Raw genomic sequence first — 22,176 nt, 5'->3', positions numbered from 1 at the left:
TTAGAATAGTACGTGTATGGTCCCTTTTGAGTATCTTATTTTCTTAAGCTTTTATTTTACAGATTTCATAAAGTTATCAAGTTATGAAGCTTTGCAGCATTTGCTGTGTAGGATGATGATTCTGGTGGCATTGGTCCTCCTTGTCCACCCTGGCCTGCTCCGTGGACGAGGCCGTAACTGTGGCAGATATGGTACCAATCAAGTGAGCTATCCGGGCGGCCACAGCCCGGTGCACACGGGAAACTAGATGCTTCGCAAACTTGGTACCAATCAATTGAGCGATCCGGGTCTGGCTCACCTGCGTAACTACAACTGCAACCCGGGAGAGGAACGTAAAAGCTCTCACCGCAATTGCTTCCATAACCAGACACTATGCCGATGCCAAAACCGGACCCTACCCCGCTATCAGCGCTGTGTCCGTACCCAGGTCTTCCTCTCCATGGACCTTGTTCAGTCTCATATCCACCATGCCCAGTTCCAATACCAACTCCTCTACCTTCTCCATATCCACCATCTGTGGAACTTCGGCCAATGGCAATACCAGTGCCTCTTCCACTACCTTCACCAATGCCTTTTCCATACCCAACACCTTTGCCAGAGCCTCTGCCAACACCATAACACTCTCCAATCCCTTCACCATCACTGCCATCACCAATGCCTTTGCCCGTAGCCCTCTCTGAATCCTTTCCCATCGCTGCCTTCACCAATGCCTTTGCCATAGCCCTCTCCAATCCATTTGCCGTAGCCCTCTCCGAATCCTTTCCTATCGCCGCCTTCACCAATGCCTTTGCCATAACCCTCTCCAAACCCTTCGCTATCATTGCCTACACCGCTGCTAGAGCCTCTGCCAACACCCTAGCCCTCTCCAAATCCTTCGCCATCACTGCCCCAATTCCAATGCCAATGCCTTGGCCCATGGGCTTTTCCATTCTCATTCTCATTCTCATTTCATGCCCACTTGGGTTCTCAACTTTGAGGACCCTATGGGCATTGCTCAAGCAGAGCAAGCAGACAAGTGCCATCAACGCAATGCTGCAGGAAGCCATCTTTTTCCTTTTGTTTGCTTTGCTTTGCTTTGCTTTGCATGGTTATATGGCTACATATATATAGCGAGCTTGGGCTCTGCAGGAAAAAGTGCTTGTAAAAGTTGGAAACTAGAAAAGCACCAAAAGCGCTTCTCCGAGGATTGCCAGTTGTTTTAGAACTCTGTGGAGTCATTAAGCTTTTGTGAGTAGAGTATTACCACAACGGAACTTGTTTTCAGCTTCCCTGCCGGGCCACCTCATTTCATTGATCACATCATCACACAATAGAACTAGAATTGACGAACATGCATCGGGTGTGTTTTTTCGATTTTGGTGAATTTTTTTTGCACGACCGATGGTTGAGCGAGGATTTAAACAATGATCGGTTCAGATCACGGGTTTGAAGTGGCTAAAACAAATTAATAACCCCATATTAATAGTCTGGACAAATAAACACTACCAAATAAGCATTTAAGGATGCTACTTCAGTTGCCTACAAAGAAGCGGGCTGATCTTGATTGTTGATGCATTTTGTGCCAGCATGCCAGGATCAGCCCTGCGCACACGACTGACCATGCAAAGCAAAAATAGCAAAGAAAATTTGACATCAAAGTGGATTGTTTTGAATAAAGGACTATTCGAACAGTTTTGGGATGAAACTAATGAGTGGGAATGAAAACGTTGCTAACGTGTTTGAATGCATCGCAAAAGAAATGTCAGAGACTGGACACCAGTCACCAAAACATCGTCATTCTTGAACATAGATTCCTGTGAAAAGAACACTCTCTGCAACCACTTATGCATTATCATCCTCCAAAAACCAGAATCGGGAAATTCTGGTCAGCAGACAACATTTTACTTAAATCCTCACAATGGCCAAAATGGCAAAGATGCGAACTCGGGAAATCTGGAAAGCTCTAAGCTAGTCATTGCCTATAATTTATCAACAGTCAAACAACCTCACCACTGCCTGATTCTGCCTCCATGGCCTTTAACTCTTCAGCCAGGGCTCGTTCCCTGTTCTTTAGTTGTCTGTCCACAGCAACCATATATAGGCCTAAAAAGAAGTAACAATCCTCGTCAGAAAAATAAGGAGGTTCCAAGAAATTGGAACAAAGACAAATGTACAGAACAGACAATTACATGAAACGCGGTGTTATCCAGAGTACTAGTTGGGGGTTTTACCAGTTTGAAACCCTGATCAGTTTAGACGATACTTTACCTAATATATTTCTCATCCAATCCAATTGAGGAAAGAAAACAATTAAATTGTTTAACCGGTTGGTTTGGCTCGAATTTTGAATTTTTGAACACCCGTATAATTGAGTTATGCGCGGCATAAATACTATTCGTGCGGCAGATTGTAAACCAAAAGTATTGTCAAACTAAAAGTAGAACAGACATTTTTGTTATGAAGACTTGGAAATCAAGTATGCTATTTGAATCAAGAATCAAAATATGGAAGAGTCGAGAGCTCATACTGACAGCACTGCCGATTGCACACGCCCAGAGAATCCTCATGGACCATCGATCCCCGATAACTCCTCTGCCTGCCATACCTTGCTGCCAAACCCAATTACATTGCTTTAGCATTAACAAATACTGGATACCCAAAAACCTCATTGCTGATCAGATAATCTAGTACAAGAACTGGAAATGCAAAATTTCGGCGTTGGCATCGAATTTCAACATTATCAAACGATTTGAAGCTCAGTAACTGAAGAGGCAACAAGCTTAGCAACTATTCCTTACAAAAACCTAATATGCTTGATCCATCGCGATAGACTACGAAAGCTGTTATGGACCAGACAGCAGCTGATCCAAGCCTATAACAAGTGGTCACAATTCAGGTGATCCCAACCCAATCAGTAAAAACACATAATTCAGCTTATATTTCGATCAAAAAACAAAAAAATTCTCTAAGTTATCTCAGAAGTATGTTGCTCTCTATGTGTTTGTAGAAATGCATAGCAGAGATGTATAATTCACCAAAAGCAAAGCAAATATCAATAAATTGTAATTGGGAAAGAAACCCATTACGCGTTAGGCATAGCATGGCAGAAGCAAGTAAAAAATTAGCATCAAAATTTCAACCATAAAATTATAAGCATCGAAATGCCGACCAAATAAAAAAAGAAACAGAGAAATGGAATCTTACTAGTTTGACAGAGAGAGAGCGAGGGAGTAAGCGAGCGTTTAGTGACGGAGATGGAGGAGGGAGCGGCGGAGGGAAGGAGAGAAATGAGAGAATCTTCACTGGTAAGAACAAAATGCCTGCCTCTTCAGAAACGTTGCCGCATGCTCTTTCTGCCTTCTCCAATTTTCATTATTTTTCTTCCATAAGCAAGTGGCAAGTAGGGCTTTTGCTTTGATAACAACCAAGGTGGAGTTTTGTTTTTACAGGAAGCCCATCTGAACTTGCAGCCCAAGAACTAAGAATCTAAAACAACCCAAGTGTGTATTTTTAATATATTTATTTCTTTGTTTATAAGGACGATTTTCAAATAACAAGTGAGAAATTTAACGGTTTAATTATGAACTTTGTATGGTAAAAATACATAAATACGTACATATGTACGTACAAAGTTCTATATAATTTAATAAGGAACCCCCATTATGTCCTCCATTCAAATTATTGATCTGAAGATACGATTATGCTTAGGACTATGGTTGAGAATGAGTTCCACAATGATAGGAAAATAGACTTTGTATGAGCTTAAAATTAAATTGAGCTACTGATTATATTATTAATTAGGTTTAAGGAAAACTAATAAAAAGAACTTGAAAACTTTGAGTTTTAATGATAAGGACAAAATAAATGGTAAAGTAAATAGTACCAGGTTTGACTTTTTAGTGTAAAAATGTGATTTTTTGTTAGAGTGAACAGTACCGTGAGCTTTTCGTTAAAATTCCTTAGTTTTATAATGAAACTGTAACTTTTTAATTTTTTATTTTTTATTTTTTATAATATTAGAGATTCAGAACAGAGAATGTTGTCTTCATACACACTCAATTTGTGAACAAGTCGTGAGCTTTATGAATTAGGAGTTCCCTTGCGTGAATGAAATAAACGGCATGCAATGACTGCGGGAGGTCAAAGACAGATCGAGTTCTCAACGTCAAGGCTATCTTGCCATTTGCATCTGAAACGTTTTTGCTTGCATTTGGTGTAGAGATTCCAACCATGGGATACAAGTACTCCGGTCAGAATTTCACTTTGATTTTGGCAGCTTTGAAGTTTGAACGTTTCATCTTTGATTGAATGGTGCTGGTTTTCATCATGTGTATCCTTAAACTGCTCATATTAAGTTTGAATTTCTTTAATTGGAGGTCGCTGATCAGAGCGAATAATTATAATGCCTATTACAACATAAGTAGATTGGTTGTGTTAAATTAAATGATGTGCAATGTCAAATGATAGAAATCATACCTCAATCGAGTCAAGAGTGCCCAAAATAGGTAACAAGTTCAAATTTATCTCATCCATCTTTACTCCATATCCTCTACAAGGAAATCATTCCATAACCTTTAAAACCTTCCATATAACTTAAATTAATTAGGCTCATTAAATTAATCCATTAATCACTATTACGCCCCAAAAAACATCCAAGGGCCAACCATGCTCTATAATAGGACTCCATTTTCTTTGAAAGACTAGTTCCACACTCTTGCAAAACTCCTAAAAACTCTCCAAACACTTTTCTCTCTAAATTCTAACTGTGGCATCGGAGGTTCTTCGGCTAAAGCCTCCCTTCCAATTCATTGTGAGCGCGAGGCTCTTGGCCTTGACCTAAGGTGTTAATTGTTTTGTAGGTGCAATTTTGTCCAAGAAGAAGAAGGCGGAAATTTGCATCCACAATTCAAACCTCTACTTCACTCAAATCAACATTGGGAAACAAGTGAAGATGAATATTCCAATCTTCCATGGAGGCTGTATTTTCCCTCTCGGATTCCTCTAACACTTGAATATATACAGGACGTAGAACAGAAAAATTCAGGGACTAGGTGCACGTACTCGGAGGCTGGATTAGAAATAGCACCTCATAAAGGATTGAAAGAATGATGTTATCAATTGACATGTTCACTACTGTAAAGAAAATAGTGGCCACCGACCGAGACCCCAGCAAACCTGCACGAACATATGAGCAGGTTAACGACGGAATGTATTTGACTATTGTGCTATGGTTCTTGTATGCTGTGGTTCTTGTATGTCAGTCTGGGAATATATAAAAGGAACATATACATAGCATTTGTGTTTTGCAACAGTAAAATTGAAAACTCGTTTAGTAATTACTTTTTGATTTTTAATTTTCAGTTTTTGTTTTTAAATTATTTGAACAATTAAAAAATCATTTAATAATTACTTTCAAAATTTTTTTTTACCTTAATTTTCTAACTTTTGGTTTTCTTCCGTTTTTAATTATTTAGCTACCAAACAAATTTTCAAATTTTTAGATTTCAAAAAACTGAAAACAAATGATTATCAAATATTCTTTTAAACCAAGTATAAAGGCTTTAGAGCAACTCCACCCCTATCCACTTTGCGCCAGCACCCAACCCATTTATCCACTTAATTGAACAGTAACAGACTCAATGAACAGTAATAGGCCAAAGCATCTCCACTCCAAAAAAAATGTGCTGGCACCTAGTCTAAAAATGCGCTGGACAAACGATCTCCACCCCTACAAAATGCGCTGGCACCCGTCCATTTAAAATATTAATAATTTTTTTATAAAATAAAAAAAAGAATAGTTTTAATTTCGGATAGGATTTTTTAAACCAATCTCATCACGCCACGTGTCATTATCCGAACGTACTATTTTTGAATAGATTTCCGTTAAGATTTTCAACCAATCCCGACAACCCACCGTGTCACTTCCTGTTTACAATTATTTAGGCAAGATTTCGATAAGATTTTTAACCAATCTCGTCACGCCACGTGTCATTATCCGACGTACTATTTTTTGAATAGATTTCCGCTAAGATTTTCAACCAATCACGTAGTGCCACGTGACATTGTCCAGAACCTCATCTTCTTCTTTTTTGTCCATATAAACCCTACATCCCTACATCCATCCTCACACTAAAACTCATCCTTTTTTTTAGCTCAGAATTCTTCTTTATCGTTTTCAAATCTTGAGTTCTTACAATGTCTTCTTCAAGGAGAGCGTATAAACAGTTGCAAGAGCAGCAGAAAAGGTTGTTGGCACAACAGGAAGAATTGGTCAATCTTGACCAAGATGGAGGTGGAGATGAGGTCTTCGCAATGGAGGAGGATGATGATGATCACCATAGAAGGCGGAGGGCCTCACATTCCCGCCGTATCATGCAAGCTATGGGTCAGATAGCCAAACCCGGACGTGCGACAAACATCGATAGAAGAAGGGAAAGACGAGGTAAAGATCTCTTGGAAGATTATTTTATTCCCAACAACGTTTACCCTGATCATGTTTTTAGACGTCGTTTTAGAATGCAAGGAAGTTTGTTCGCTAAAATCATGAGTGATGTTTGCAACCATGATCCATATTTTGTGCAAAAAGAGGATGCTTTTCATGTGCTAGGTCTTCTTCCTGAGCAAAAAATTACGGCTGCCTTGCGAATGCTTGCATATGGAGCATCTGCAGATCAAGTGGATGAGATCGCAAGGATGGGAAAAACAACAGTTCTGGAGTCCCTGATGCGGTTTTGCTCTGCAATTGAAGCCCTCTACACCAATGAGTACCTTCGGCAACCCACGCCAAGGGACATGCGAAGGCTTCTGAGGAAGGGTGAGATGCGAGGCTTCCCTGGCATGATTGGAAGCACTACCTTGAGGCCTGAGGGACTGACGAGTCGGTTGGGTCTCTGGCACTTGTTCAGGCATCCCTTCCGTGTCTTCAAATGTGTTGGCTTCTTGTTCGGCTGTGTCTGCTTCTGGCGAACTGTGTAGACCCATACCGTGCATGACAACTTCTGGACTGGTTGCCACAATTTTGTATCTAGGGCAATCTTTGACAATTTACCAACATTCCCATTTGTTGAATGATTTGTTATGGTTCTTTGCATTGTAGAATGCTTGTGCTTGTAGTGTCTATAAAAATTACATAAAAATTACATAAGAATTGTGGAATGCATAAAAATTATATAAAAATTACATAAAAATTACATAAGTATTTGGAATGCATATTACATAAAAATTACATAAGAAATTAAATAAGAATTGTGGAATGCATAAAAATTATATAAAAATTACATAAAAATTACATAAGTATTTGGAATGCATATTACATAAAAATTACATAAGAAATTAAATAAATTAAAATATTGATGTGGGTGGAATGCATATAAATAAATAAAAATATTGTTACCTCATCCGCTAAACTTGTCCCACTACGCAAATTACCAGAAGTATGAGAGAGGACGTTTTTCCAACAAGTAAAGGATGCGTTGAGTTTTTTCCAACGACCTTGAAGACCTTGACTAGATCTGGCATCTTTTCCATGTACATCTTTTCCATGTACATCGTTGAACGATTTCGTAATTTTACTCCACATTTCTCGCTTATCCATCTCATTACCCGTAATCGGGTCATGAGTAGTGCGAACCCAACATTCACACAACGTAACATCTTCACTGAGCTTCCACGAAGTCATTTTTTTCTCTCAAAGTGTACAAAATATTCAAATGTAGAAAGTGTAGAAAATATTGAAATGTGGTGTAAGGTGGAAGATGAGGGTTAGGTATTTATAGAAAAAAAAATTAATTTTTTAAAATTTTTCTGTATTTTTTTAAAAATTTTTGACATTTTTTAATTAATTTTAATGTTGTAATTAATCGGGACCGTTGGATTTGAAAAATAATCAAATCCAACAGCACTCATTACGCCACGTGGCCAACGGTCAAATTTCTGACCGTTGGGTCTTTTTTTTTTTTTTTTTTTTAAATTTTTGGTGAAATAAACGTGGACCGTTGATCTGTGATCGGACGGTCCAATTTAAAATTTAAATTTAAATTTTTTTTACCGTTGGAAATCCAACGGCCTAAAAAACTAGCCGTTGGAAATCCAACGGCTCTGAGGAGGCCACGTATCCTTCACCCCGGACGACTGCAAGTGGGCCTGCACGCGGGCCCCAGCGCCTGCACAGCCTGTCGGCTACGCGCCCCGGGCACCGCGTGTGTTGCACGCGCCAGAAACAGACCGGGGAATGGGTCTGTCCATTTTGGGCTGGGCTGTTGACTGGCACGGGCTGGGTGCCAGTCAATTGCACGGGCTGGAGCAGAAAAATGTGGTGCCAGTCCATTTTCTTCACTTGGTGCCAGTCCATTGGGCATGGGCTGGAGTTGCTCTTATAGGTTAGCCCAGCCGAAATATGTTTTACACCTCATAATATTGAATCTTATTCATGGGAGATACGTGAAGAAGAAAAGGACGTAGACCTTTTTCTATCTTTCTGTAACCTTATGAAGAGGACGAAGACCTTTATTTATCTTTCTGGAACCTTAAGCAAAGTAGTACTGTTTTGTTCTTATGTGACTTCTTTTACATAGGAAACTTGGTGGATGGGCTTTAAATGTGATCCTAGAGTTTAGCTATTCTTTCTTGAAAAAACAAAAAAGTTCAGCCATTTCATTTTGGATGAAGAAGCTGGTAGAGGAGTGGATGGCATCTAGTAGAAGAGATCAATGTTTTACGGAATAGTTTTCGAGGTTTTGGTTGTCAATGGCAGCCGAGAGCGGCGAACAAGGCGGCACACTCACTTGCTCAATTCGCGCTTAGTTGTAACGAGCTCAGGACTTGGATTGAAGATGCTCCTCCATGGCTATTGGCTAGAACCAAATTTGGAAGATGATTTGGATGACAGAAGTGCATAATTTTCAAGAATAGCAGGCGGCAACCTTTTCGTGGTGGTGGTTCATTTCTAATGAAGAATGGCCATCCAAATGAGAGGTGCATGATTGTTTGTTTACCATTGTTGTTTCTTTCCTTGTCTCTCTCATTCAAGTTGTATAATTGGCTCTGTTATGAAATGAAATCATTCGTTATTGATAAAAAAAAAAGTTCAACTATTCTATCAAACTAGACTTAATAAATCTGATTAGTGAGAAATGTGATAAAATTGAAAGAAATTCCTCTGAAACTTTAGCACAAAAATCCAACAAAATTTGGTTTTCAAATTTTGTTTGTACTCTGTCCCTACCTTACATAATACAATCATTAAACTTAAACATGTTATAATATAAGTAAATTAGTTAAACAACGTGATAGTGATGTGATATTTCACTGAACATTGATTACTCATATACATTGCAAATCTAATGGCACGTTTACGTAAAGATAATCAGAATCAAGACGCAGAATTGAAATCTGATTACGAGAGACTCTAGTGTGTATCAAATATTGAGAAATAAAAAAGTTGGTGAGACCTATGCGAATTTTGAAATCCAACTCCAAAATGCGGAGAAATTGAATTCCCTACATTTAGGTGGGAATTGAATTTCAAGTTGTTGGGGAAATTGGAATGAATTTTTCCTTCCTATCATACCCTCACTTATTTCTAAAATTTCAAGATTGCCCTTCGCATGAACCCGACACGACCAACTGTTGCCCATTTTAATATAAAATTAAACAATAACAATAACCAGTGTTCTAAAACGCGGTCTAGGAGGCGCCTAGGAGCTAGGCGGATGTGCTCCGCTGCGATTAACTCAAAATCGTTCACTAAATCGGCAAGGACATTAAGCGGTGTAAGGGGGCCGCCTGGGCGGGCTAGGCGGGCTCGGTGGACGCTGGGCGGTCTGGGCGGCCTGGAAAAGAAACTTCTATCGCGAGACTCACAACCTTCTTGTCTCCCCGAGTCTCGCCATCTGCCTCTTTATTTGCTAGAAAAGAAGTCGAATATGGTGAGAGAGAGAGAGAGAGAGAGAGAGAGAGAGAGAGAGGTAGATGAGATTTGTGCAATTGCAAGGATGGGTGATGGCGACGGGTTGTAGAAGGTTTGCAAAGATGGGTGCGGTGGCAAGTTGTAGAAGATGAGTGTAATTGCAAAGAGCTACGAGTTAGGGTTTTAAGCAATTTGCAACTTTTTGCTTTAGCTAGCACCTTTAAACAGTCGGTGAAGGATTAATTAAAAAATGAATGCAGGGCCAACGTTTTATTTTATTGAGAGGCCCAAGAATATGGGCTTACAAAATGATACAATTTTTGAACTTTACATGTATCCTCATATTTAACATATATACCTATATATATTCTTTATTTTTTATTTTTTGAAAATAACATAGTATCAATGTTTATTTATATATATTATGTCGTAAATTTGATTAATTTATATGTGGTTTGAATTGTGAACTTATTGTACATGTGTCATCCTATGATACTCCTCACTATTGTTATATGGCATATATGCTTAATGTGTGTTAAATTTTGGACTTGATGGATACTCCTTTTGCATTTTATCATTCTTTTATTATCTTTTCTATGAATTTGATACAAATATAATTTTTTGTAAGTGTCAATATGCATTTATTTACAAGATATACAAGAAATTTATCTAAATCCGCCTAGGCGCCCGCCTAGACCCTGCCTATCCGCCTAGGCGCTATGCGCCAACCCTCCGCCCGACTAGCGCCTAGAGTTTTTTAGAACCTTGACAATAACAATAATTAACAGAAAATACAATAATTAAATTTCAGTGTGTTTTATATTTGGTTAATAGAGGTATTTAAGAAGTTTTCTATTAAGTAGTATATAAATTTAACCAAAAAATTAGAATATAAAATCATTTAATCAAATAAGGGCTGTCACATTCCGGCCCGGGGTGGATCACTTCTCGGGCCCGCTCCACCACCGTAGCACGATATTGTCCGCTTTGGGCTTACCATTCCCTCACGGTTTTGTTTTTGGGAACTTACAAGCAACTTTCCGATGGGTCACCCATCCTCGGAGTGCTCTCACGCACTACTCGCTTAACTTCGGAGTTCCTACAGAACCCGAAGCCAGTAAGCTCCCAAAAGGCCTCGTGCTAGGTAGGGATGAGAATATACATATAAGGATCACTCCCCTGGGCGATGTGGAATGTCACAATCCACCCCCCCTTAGGGGCCCGACGTCCTCGTCGGCACACCACGGCCAGGGTTAGGCTCTGATACCAAATTGTCACATCTCGGCCCGGGGTGGATCACTTCTCAGGCCCGCTCCACCACCGTAGCACGATATTGTCCATCTTTGGGCTTACCATTCCCTCACAGTTTTGTTTTTGGGAACTCACGAGCAACTTCCCGATGGGTCACCCATCCTGGGAGTGCTCTCGCGCACTACTCGCTTAACTTCGGAGTTCCTACGGAACCCGAAGCCAGTGAGCTCGCAAAAGGCCTCGTGCTAGGTAGGGATGGGAATATACATATAAGGATCACTCCCCTGGGCGATGTGGAATGTCACAAGGGCAGTTTAGTAATTATATTAATTCGCATTCCCAAGTAGGGGTGGGTTCGGTTCAAAACGGTTCGGTTTTTTGCCACAACCGAAACCAAACCGAAATTTCGGTTTGGTTCGGTTCGGTTCATTTTTTTTTTCGGTTTTTTTTTGGTTCGTTTTTTTTTGGTTTCGGTTTTTTCCGGTTCGGTTTTGGTTTTTTTCGGTTTTTTATTTTTATTTTTAAATGATGTAAATGGAAGGAACCTACCTATCAACCTCCCAGTTCTCATATATCAGAGAATTGAGAGCCTCAAAGTCCTGAATATATTCAAGTAATTCAAGTACTTGTGATCAAGCAGAATGAATTCAAATTTTCAAAAGTTAAGCAAATACATAAACATATATTCTTCAAGGAAATGTACATCGCCAGGATTCAAAATTCAAAAACTTTAAAATTTACAAAATCATGCAATAACTCAACAAATTAACTGATCGATGCAAATTGAAAAAAAAAAAGCAATTGGGTTCTTCTAAATACCATAATTGGACTTCAATAGTGCATGCCCAGTGCCCACATTCAAATTCATAGTCAAGTCCACAATAGATCTAGAAAAATCCAAAACATATTTAGAGAAAAATACAAACTTTTTCACCTTAAATTACATAAATTTCAAATGGGTAACCATACAATTAAAAACCTATGAACTGACAAATAAATAAAACTACAACCTTTGTTGCAGCAATATAGCCATGATCGTCGCAAGCTCTTTCAATTCCTCTTTTTGTTGGATCTCGAAAAGGGCGAGGGAAAATCATGGTTTGGAAGAAGGAATCCGCGAGGAGGACAGGAGAAGATTGGAGAGAGTGATTTGGAGGAAGAGACGAAGGAGAGGGAGAGGGAGGGAGAGAGAGAGAGAGAGAAAGAGAGGAAGCAAAGGCAAAGAGGAAGCAGCGGACGGAACAGAGAGGTGTTTGAGATCTGAAATGAAATGGGAGTGAGACAGCTAGGGTTTGTAAAGTTAAGAAATTTTATAAAGCATTAAACATAAGAAACCTATAAATAAATTACTGGTACAATTATAACAACACAAAGCTTACAGTCAAGTTGGCTTGCAACAACTAACCCCAACCCATAGGGAAAGGGTTCAAACCCCGACGGCAACATGTATTTTTTAGTATTTATATATGATTTTTTTTTCGATTCGGTTCGGTTCGGTTTGGTAGTTTCGGTTCAGTTTTTTTCGGCCTCGGTTCGGTTTTCGGTTTTTTCGGTTTCGGTTTTTTGAACCCACCCCTATTCCCAAGTGCATTACTAAATCATTTATGTGGAATCTATACTAATTCTATTCCGATTTCATAAGATTTTAATAAACAACTTCATCAAAAATTTAATTTTGACGCCTCTTTATTTGATTTCATATGGTCTTATTTCAACTCCTTATCGATTTAACTTTTTTTCATTTGATTACAAATTAATAACGAGTCTAACGAGTCATAATACATCTACCGTGGTTCTCGACTGTTTACTAATGCGTGAATCATGATGCATCTAGAACTGGCACGGCTTCAGCGTCGTAATCTGAGTTGTGTCTGCCATGTGGCCTTGCTTTCATAAAAAACCATCACCTACTTTAGCTTTAAGTCCCTAAGTCCTAACTTACCCCTATGAGAAAGGCTTTCTTAAAAAGTAGAACTTTTTCTAAATTTTCTATCGCATTATATTTTAACATAATATTTTATAATATTGACAAAAAAATAAAATGAGATGGCAGTGGAGAATATATGAAGAGTTCATTATGAGAAAATCTCTTTAGCATTTCTAATACATGTAGTTTAATTCGTGTGTTGAATGTGATTTAGATAGGGTCATGATTTAAGGATGAAGATTCTCTCCGGATCTTTTTTGTGAAAATTATAGGAATCTTAACATCCTATTTATTCATAGTACATTATGCACTTCGTTATGTACTGTTTGTGTTTATTCTCTAGAATCCTTACAAAAAGAATCCCGTTAAGATCTAAATCCATTATTTAATTGAAGTCCTCATTACCTGCCCCCCACAAATACAGATATCTGGCAGCAACTGGTTTGATTGATAAGGACAAACAAAATTGAGGACTCCACACATATGAGAATATTTTCATTGTGACGAGAACACGGATAGTACACCACGTGTTTTTATGTAAGTGATAGGAAATTTTATTTTTTAAGTTATTAACCTTTTAACAAACATATCCTACCATTTGTATAATGATACATGGTGTACCACCTCATGTGCCAATCACATTAAAAAATTTCTTCACACATATATTATTAAAGTTATAGAGACCGTAATTAATTGATATTATCTCATTTTAGTCACTTGTTGAATTAAATAAGAGTTATCAAAGGTTTGATTCCCTTCACCCCCAATTCTATCAAGTGACAATATATATATAATGAAAAAACGAAAGAAAAGAATCTTCTATTCAATTATTGCAAAGATTTAACTTTATGAGGTGTACTATCATATATATATATATAATTAAAAAAAGAAAGAAAAAAATCTTCCATTCAATTATTGCAAAGATTTAATTTTATGAGGTGTACTATCATATATATATATATATATATATAATTAATAAAGGAAAGAAAAGGATCTTCCATTCAATTATTGCAAATATTTAACTTTATGAAGTGTACTATCATATATATATATATATATATATATATATAAAATGGATGTACATGATGCAAGTTATGAAAAGCAGATATCCTTCTTTCTGTCGAAACCCATCCTCGCATCTTTTTCTCTCCGTAAACACACAAATTAATGGAAGTATCAGTGTCTAACATTGGTGTTGTTTTGGTGGGCATAATTGTAACTGCATGGGCATGGAGGGTGGTCAACTGGTTATGGCTGAGGCCAAAGAAGCTAGAAAGATATCTGAGGCAGCAAGGCCTTGCCGGAAACTCATACAGGTTTTTGGTAGGAGACTTGAAAGAAAGAACCATGATGCTAAAACAAGCATATTCTAAACCGATGAACCTCTCTCATGATATAGCCCCACGAGTCCTCCCTTTTGAGTACCGCTCGGTGAACACTTACGGTACGTTTACTATATTTTTTTTGTATATAGTTCGGAAATAAGTGTTATCTGAAAATTTGTCGTCCAGATTCACAATTTACCAATATAAGGGTGACAAGACAGTGTCAGTGATGTAGTGGTACACAGTTTGGTAATGAAGGTCTCGTGGTAAAAACTTATCGACCCTCGTATAGTTGCAATTTATCAAACTGGTGATTTACAACATGCCAACAAGAGATCACTAATAAATTAACCTCCATGAGTAGTGCCTAGTTTGAGAAGTGGAAATAATTTGATTTTAATTTGAAGTTTTAGTTTTTAAAAACCTTAAAAAAATGCAGGTAAGAATTCTTTTATTTGGGCGGGACCAGTACCAAGGGTGAACATTGCTAATCCAGAAGATTTGAAAGACATCCTAACAAAAATTGAGGATTTTCCAAAGTTGAAATCAAATCCACATATCAAGTTGCTAGTATCAGGTACTGCACACAATGAAGGTGAGAAATGGAGAAGACACCGAAAAATTATCAATCCAGCATTCCATTTAGACAAGTTAAAGGTATTTACAATATTCATACAAAGATTGTGGAAATTTTACGCTATCTAATAAGCTTAGAATTTATGTGCGTACGTAAATATATATTTATCAGATTATAAAGAGATGATTAGCTACGCAATTAGTAAATATGATTTAAATTGCAGCATGGATTCGCAAATGTTTAGTTGTGTTTAAGAATAAACCATATCCATGTCCAAAATACGCATATGCAAAATATATTTGCTAAGGAAATATATTTTTATTAGGAAAACCTCGACGGTATAATGAAAATTTTATTGAGCCAGAAAAAAAAGAAAGTTAACATAATTAGGGAAGACGTAAACCTTATCTCTTATAATATAAGAAGAAAGTGAAAAATACAAAAAAAAAAAAAAAAAAAAAAAGAAAAAAAAAAGGGACATAAAAAGGAAACCAAAATAAGTGATTAGTTTTTTAGATGTGTATTACGTGCGTTGGCTATATAACTAATTAATGTTGACAATTTTTTGTTTTTCTTCTTTCTTTTTGGTTGTTTTCTATAGGGCATGCTACCAGCATTTTACCTAAGTTCTAGTGAGATGATTAAAGAATGGGAGAGCTTGGTGTTGAAAGAAGGTTCATGTGAGTTGGATGTCCGGCCTTGTCTTGAAAATTTGACAGCCGATATGATTTCTCGATCAGCATTTGGAAGTAGCTATAAAGAAGGAAGAAAAATATTTCAACTTTTGCGTGAGCAAGCACAACTTGTAACAAAAGTTATACAAAATGTTTACATTCCGGGATGGAGGTAAAATTATAATTTCTTTTAGTCTTCAACTGGTAAATAGCAAGATCATTCAGCCAAATAGGTTAGAAACTAGTTAAATCAATTTTATTCAATTAAATTTGGTTCATTAACCGTATGAAAGATCATACTCATTTAAGTAGTAGTATTTAAAGCTTGTTATACAAAGCTTTTTTTGTGTGACATTCATAAGTAGACACCAATATTAATATTTCAGCTGTAAAATCCTATGAGGAACTTTGTTTTTTGTATTATAGCTTTTGTTGCAACCATTCAACACATTACAACTGAAACACTGTAGAGTTATCCAGTAGTGATCCACCGATTAATACGAAGAAAATTTCGGTAGTGAATTAGTACTGAACATAAAAAAAGACACTCGGTACACTTCTACCAGACACTCTTCACAACTAGCTCTTCTTATCCAAACTTGAAAGCTTCACATTTTCCAACCAACTCCATACGTTTACATCGTCAATCCCATATAATCCAATCTCAAAACTTATGAATATGGATTAGCTACAAATATTTAAATAGTTAGTTCTTGCATAAAACTTGTATCATTGAATGAGACATAGCTTTGTAGTCAAACCCCTTGTTTTCTTCATATCACCATTGGAACTAATAATGATTTTTTTTTTTTTTTTTGCAGGTTTGTACCGACCAAGATGAACAAGAAGATGAAAGGAATTGACAAAGAGATAAGAGGGCTACTCATGGGTATTATAAACAAAAGAGAAGAGGGGATTAGGGCAGGTGAAGCCACAAAAGATGACTTGTTGGGTAACCTCATGGAGTCCAACTTGAAGGAAATCAAGGAACATGGGAATGACAAAACAGTTGGAATGAGCATGGATGACGTGATCGAGGAGTGCAAGTTGTTTTACTTTGCAGGGCAGGAGACGACCTCATTGTTGCTTGTTTGGACAATGGTTTTACTAGGTCAAAACCAGATTTGGCAAGATCGTGCAAGAGAAGAGGTTTTGCAGGTCTTTGGAAGCAACAAGCCAGACTTTGATGGGATAATTCGTCTAAAAGTTGTAAGTGTTTGCTATCGATAAATTGAGAATACGTACCTTATAGGAGTTCATTTTTATCTGCATTGCATCAAGAAAAACTTGAGATATTACTTCTGCTACGTGACAATGTTGAATATTGAGTGTAAAATAGTTTAGTTAAAAGATGACATATGTTTAAGAAGTGAAATTTAGGATCAAATTAATTTAATCACATGTCATCCTTAACTAGATTGCTTCAATTCCACTGAACAATGCTATAGGTAAAAAAAAAAAAAATAGTGACCATAGAAGTTCAAAATTTGAATATATCACTGTTGTTTGCTTAACCCTAGATATTAATTAACCTTTTCAGACCTAACTAATGCTATATGTACTACATTTATTAACTATAGTTGTTTAGGTAGCTCTGTAATAGACGTGGACCCATCTGTGTATGTGGAATCCACCTATAAAATTGCATAGAGAAGTAGTCAGCAATGTGAGTCGTGACTCTTAGAAGATTGCTTAGTGTATTTGCTTCCTTTCACTTTTGGACTTGTTTTCATCTACTTTTTTTGGCATAAATGCAGAAGTTAAATTGATTGTATATGTACTGCATGCTCCCCAGGTGACCATGATTTTGCATGAAGTCCTGCGATTATACCCATCACCTCTTCTTGTTCGAACCACTAGCAAGACAACAGAATTGCGAAACTTTTCATTACCAGCTGGAGTCGAAGTTGCCTTACCACTGCTACTAATTCACCATGACAGAGAACTTTGGGGTGATGATGCACAGGAGTTTAAACCGGAGAGGTTTTCAGAAGGCGTTGCGAAGACAACAAAGAACAAATTTACGTACTTCCCCTTCTCAGGTGGTCCGCGGGTTTGCATCGGACAAAACTTTGCAATGGTGGAAGCAAAACTGGCCATATCGTTGATTTTACAGCACTTTACATTTGAGCTTTCGCCATCCTATGCACATGCTCCTTCTGCAAAAATAAACCTTCACCCACAGTTTGGTGCACATATCATTTTACACAAACGCTGATTACTTATGAGCTAGAAGTTGTCACTGAATTGTTGGATATATAACGTTTAGTGGCTAGGAGAAGTGTGAAATATTATTTACTTCAAGTACGAATGATATGTGTCATCTTGCAGACAATTTTTTCTCCGCTATTGGTATGCAAAGAGGAACTGCAAATATGCCTTATGGATTCAACAAAGTTCAAACTTACCCTGTGATTCAACAATGTCATACACAACGAAGATGTGTAGAAATGAGTTGTACAGTTTGTAATGTTTTTAAATGGAGGAAGAAGAGAATGTTATCAAGTGATTATTTCAAACCGAAATCTTCCCAATGTATGGAGGGAAAGGTGACTTTCTGAATTGGTTAAGTAATCACTCAAATGTGGATGTATATCTTGGTTTAGACCTCTTCATCGCTCTAATTTGGATAATTTCTTTCAAATGTATCGCAAAGCATCCACGAATATTCTACAGAGGCACCCTTTTTACCCTCTCGGATTCGCCTAACACTAGGAACGCATACAGGCAGAACAAAAATTCAAGGATACCGGGAGGCTGGAGTATAACACCCCTTAAAAGGATTCTCAAATTCCATCATCAAGCAAAGATTTTGGAAATAAAATTATACATCTAAGCTATTTGATTGGGGTCCTTGGGTGACTCTGCATCTCGTTTTGGTCATATATAGAGTTTCGATCAGAAGTGGCGGAACATACTGTGCTGTCACTTGTTGTTCTTCGGAATCCTGGCAGAATGAAGGAATGATGGTATCGATTGACATCTCCACCGCTGCAAAGAAAAGAGTGGCAACCACATGACCGAGAATTTCCCACCTTGTCCGAAATCCCCTAGTGAGAAAAAATTGTCACATTAGCCTAAAGCCCACCAATAGTTAGAAGAATTCAAAGATAGAAGCCTCTTAAAAACTTAACTCAGAGAAATAAATTTGAATGAAGCATGCAGAGGTAACCTAAACATGACTGAATAAGAGAACAAATATTGGTGAACAGTTCCAAAAGAGGCAGTCGTAAGGCCGAAATAGGACCCTACCCCGCTATCAGCGCTGTGTCCGTACCCAGGTCTTCCTCTCCATGGACCGTGTTCAGTCTCATATCCACCATGCCCAGTTCCAATACCAACTCCTCTGCCTTCTCCATATCCACCATCTGTGGAACTTCGGCCAATGCCAATACCAGTGCCTCTTCCACTACCTTCACCAATGCCTTTTCCATACCCAACACCTTTGCCAGAGCCTCTGCCAACACCATAACCCTCTCCAATCCCTTCACCATCACTGCCATCACCAATGCCTTTGCCTGTAGCCCTCTCTGAATCCTTTCCCATCGCTGCCTTCACCAATGCCTTTCCCATACCCAACACCTTTGCCAGAGCCTCTGCCAACACCATAACCCTCTCCAATCCCTTCACCATCACTGCCATCACCAATGCCTTTGCCCGTAGCCCTCTCTGAATCCTTTCCCATCGCTGCCTTCACCAATGCCTTCGCCATAGCCCTCTCCAATCCATTTGCCATCACCAATGCCCTTGCCGTAGCCCTCTCTGAATCCTTTCCTATCGCCGCCTTCACCAATGCCTTTGCCGTAGCCCTCTCCAAACCCTTCGCTATCACTGCCTACACCGCTGCTAGAGCCTTTGCCAACACCCTAGCCCTCTCCAAATCCTTCGCCATCACTGCCTTCACCAATTCCAATGCTAATGCCTTGGCCCATGGGCTTTTCCATTCTCATTCTCATTTCATGCCCATTTGGGTTTTCAACTTTGAGGACCCTACGGGCATTGACAAGTGCCATCAACGCAATGTTGCAGGAAGCCATCTTTTTCCTTTTGTTTGTTTTGCTTTGCATGGTTATATGGCTACATATATATAGCGAGCTTGGGCTCTGCAGGAAAAAGTGCTTGTAAAAGATGGAAACTAGAAAAGCACCAAAAGTGCTTCTCCGAGGATTGCCAATTGTTTTAGAACTCTGTGGAGTCATGAAGCTTTTGTGAGCAGAGTATTACCACAACGGAACTTGTTTTCAGCTTCCCTGCCGGGCCACCTCATTTCATTGATCACATCATCACACAATAGAACTAGAGCTGACGAACATGCATCGAGTGTGTTTTTTCGATTTTGGTGAATTTTTTTGCACGACCGATGGTTGAGCGAGGATTTAAACAATGATCGGTTCAGATCACGGGTTTGAAGTGGCTAAAACAAATTAATAACCCCATATTAATAGTCTGGACAAATAAACACTACCAAATAAGCATTTAAGGATGTTACTTCAGTTGCCTACAAAGAAGCGGGCTGATCTTGATTGTTGATGCATTTTGAGCCGGCATGCCAGGATCAGCCCTGCGCACACGACTGACCATGCAAAGCAAAAATAGCAAAGAAAATTTGACATCAAAGTGGATTGTTTTGAATAAAGGACTATTCGAGCAGTTTTGGAATGAAAACGTTGCTAACGTGTTTGAATGCATCGCAAAAGAAATGTCAGAGACTGGACACCAGTCACCAAAACATCGTCATTCTCGAACATAAATTCCTGTGCAGAGAACAGTCTCTGCAACCACTTATACATTATCATCCTCCAAAAACCAGAATCGGGAAATTCTGGTCAGCGGACAACATTTTACTTAAATCCTCACAATGGCCAAAATGACAAAGATGCGAACTCGGGAAATCTGGAAAGCTCTAAGCTAGTCATTGCCTATAATTTATCAACAGTCAAACAACCTCACCACTGCCTGATTCTGCCTCCATGGCTTTTAACTCTTCAGCCAGCGCTCGTTCCCTGTTCTTTAGTTGTCTGTCCACAGCAATCATATATAGGCCTAAAAAGAAGTAACAATCCTCGTCAGAAAAATAAGGAGGTTCCAAGAAATTGGAACAAAGACAAATGTACAGAACAGACAATTACATGAAACTCAGTGTTATCCAGAGTACTAGTTGGGGGTTTTACCAGTTTGAAACCCTGATCAGTTTAGACGATACTTTACCTAATTTATTTCTCATCCAATCCAATTGAGGAAAGAAAACAATTAAATTGGTTAACCGGTTGGTTTGGCTTGAATTTTGAATTTTTGAACACCCCTATAATTGTGTTATGCGGGGCATAAATACTATTCATGTGGCAGATTGTAAACCAAAAGTATTGTCAAACTAAAAGTAGAACAGACATTTTTATTATGAAGACTTGGAAATCAAGTATGCTATTTGAATCAAGAATCAAAATATGGAAATCAAGTATGCTATTTGAATCAAGAATCCTCATGGACCATCGATCCCTGATAACTCCTCTGCCTGCCATACCTTGCTGCCAAACCTAATTACATTGCTTTAGCATTAACAAATACTGGATACCCAAAAACCTCATTGCTGATCAGATAATCTAGTACAAGAACTGGAAATGCAAAATTTTGGCGTTGGCATCGAATTTCAACATTATCAAACGATTTGAAGCTCAGTAACTGAAGAGGCAACAAGCTTAGCAACTATTCCTCACAAAAACTAATATGCTTGATCCATCGTGATAGACTACGAAAGCTGTTATGGACCAGACAGCAGCTGATCCAAGCCTATAACAAGTGGTCACAATTCAGGTGATCCCAACCCAATCAGTAAAAACACATAATTCAGCTTATATTTCGATCAAAAAACAAAAAAATTCTCTAAGTTATCTCAGAAGTATGTTGCTCTCTATGTGTTTGTAGAAATGCGTAGCAGAGATGTATAATTCACCAAACTTATAGCAGATATCAATAAATTGCAATTGGGAAACAAACCCATTACGCGTTAGGCATAGCATGTCAGAAACAAGTAAAAAATTAGCATCAAAATTTCAAACATAAAATTATAAGCATCGAAATGCAGACCAAATAAAAAAAGAAACGTAGAAATGGAATCTTACTAGTTTGACAGAGAGAGAGAGAGCGAGGGAGAAAGCAAGCGTTTGGTGACGGAGATGGAGGAGGGAGCGGCGGAGGGAAGGAGAGAAATGAGAGAATCTTCACTGGTAAGAACAAAATGCCTGCCTCTTCAGAAACGTTGCCGCATGCTCTTTATGCTTTCTCCAATTTTCGTTGTTTTTCTTCAGTAAGCAAGCGCAAAGCAGGGCTTTTGCCTTGATAACAAGCCAAAGTTCTGTTTTCACAGGAAGCCCATCTGAACTTGCAAGAATCTAAAACAACCCTAAGTGTGTATTTCTAATATATTTAGTTCTTTGTTTTTAAGAACGATCTTCAAATAAAAAGTAAGAAATTTTAACGGTTTAATTATGAAATCTGTATGATGGAAATACATATATACATGCATATGTATGTGTGTA

At 38.2% G+C, this 22,176-nt stretch overlaps 3 protein-coding genes across 7 annotated transcripts; 1 reads left to right on the top strand and 2 right to left on the bottom strand.

Annotated features, from left to right (window-relative positions):
* Positions 1-56: 56 nt before the first annotated feature.
* LOC103947635 (keratin-associated protein 21-1-like) lies at positions 57-22,124 on the bottom strand. 3 transcript variants are annotated; one of them, XM_048585436.1, is made up of 4 exons: positions 21,760-22,124; positions 19,865-20,683; positions 19,223-19,743; positions 57-589 (listed from the first exon to the last, which is right to left on the bottom strand). In XM_048585436.1, exons 3-4 carry the CDS (start codon positions 19,374-19,376, stop codon positions 66-68), a joined length of 678 nt encoding a protein of 225 aa, XP_048441393.1. In that variant the 5' UTR covers positions 19,377-19,743; positions 19,865-20,683; positions 21,760-22,124; the 3' UTR covers positions 57-65. The 3 variants fall into 3 exon arrangements, with proteins under 3 accessions (XP_048441393.1, XP_048441394.1, XP_018503068.2); XM_048585437.1 differs by lacking the exon at positions 57-589 and adding exons at positions 18,392-18,690; positions 18,893-19,083 and having other exon boundaries at positions 19,223-20,683; positions 21,760-22,123; XM_018647552.2 differs by lacking the exon at positions 57-589 and adding an exon at positions 18,392-18,690 and having other exon boundaries at positions 18,893-20,683.
* On the bottom strand, positions 1,614-3,386 carry LOC103947632. 2 transcript variants are annotated; one of them, XM_048585438.1, is made up of 4 exons: positions 3,184-3,386; positions 2,778-2,851; positions 2,507-2,588; positions 1,614-2,082 (listed from the first exon to the last, which is right to left on the bottom strand). In XM_048585438.1, exons 3-4 carry the CDS (start codon positions 2,580-2,582, stop codon positions 1,976-1,978), a joined length of 183 nt encoding a protein of 60 aa, XP_048441395.1. In that variant the 5' UTR covers positions 2,583-2,588; positions 2,778-2,851; positions 3,184-3,386; the 3' UTR covers positions 1,614-1,975. The 2 variants fall into 2 exon arrangements, with proteins under 2 accessions (XP_048441395.1, XP_009356833.1); XM_009358558.3 differs by lacking the exon at positions 2,778-2,851 and having other exon boundaries at positions 3,184-3,377.
* On the top strand, positions 14,141-18,159 carry LOC103947634 (cytochrome P450 CYP72A219-like). Of its 2 annotated transcripts, XM_018647551.2 has the most exons (5): positions 14,141-14,508; positions 14,829-15,046; positions 15,568-15,812; positions 16,462-16,849; positions 17,436-18,159. In XM_018647551.2, the coding sequence occupies exons 1-5, from the start codon at positions 14,232-14,234 to the stop codon at positions 17,856-17,858; spliced, it is 1,551 nt and encodes a 516-aa protein (XP_018503067.2). In that variant the 5' UTR covers positions 14,141-14,231; the 3' UTR covers positions 17,859-18,159. The 2 variants fall into 2 exon arrangements, with proteins under 2 accessions (XP_018503067.2, XP_048441392.1); XM_048585435.1 differs by lacking the exon at positions 14,829-15,046 and having other exon boundaries at positions 14,371-14,508.
* Positions 22,125-22,176: the final 52 nt, after the last annotated feature.

The sequence above is a fragment of a genome, unplaced genomic scaffold (genome assembly GCF_019419815.1).
Source record: "Pyrus x bretschneideri cultivar Hongxiangsu unplaced genomic scaffold, Pyrus_bretschneideri_v1 Contig23, whole genome shotgun sequence".
NCBI lineage: Eukaryota > Viridiplantae > Streptophyta > Magnoliopsida > Rosales > Rosaceae > Pyrus > Pyrus x bretschneideri.
This window is presented reverse-complemented; position numbering and strand designations above follow the sequence as displayed.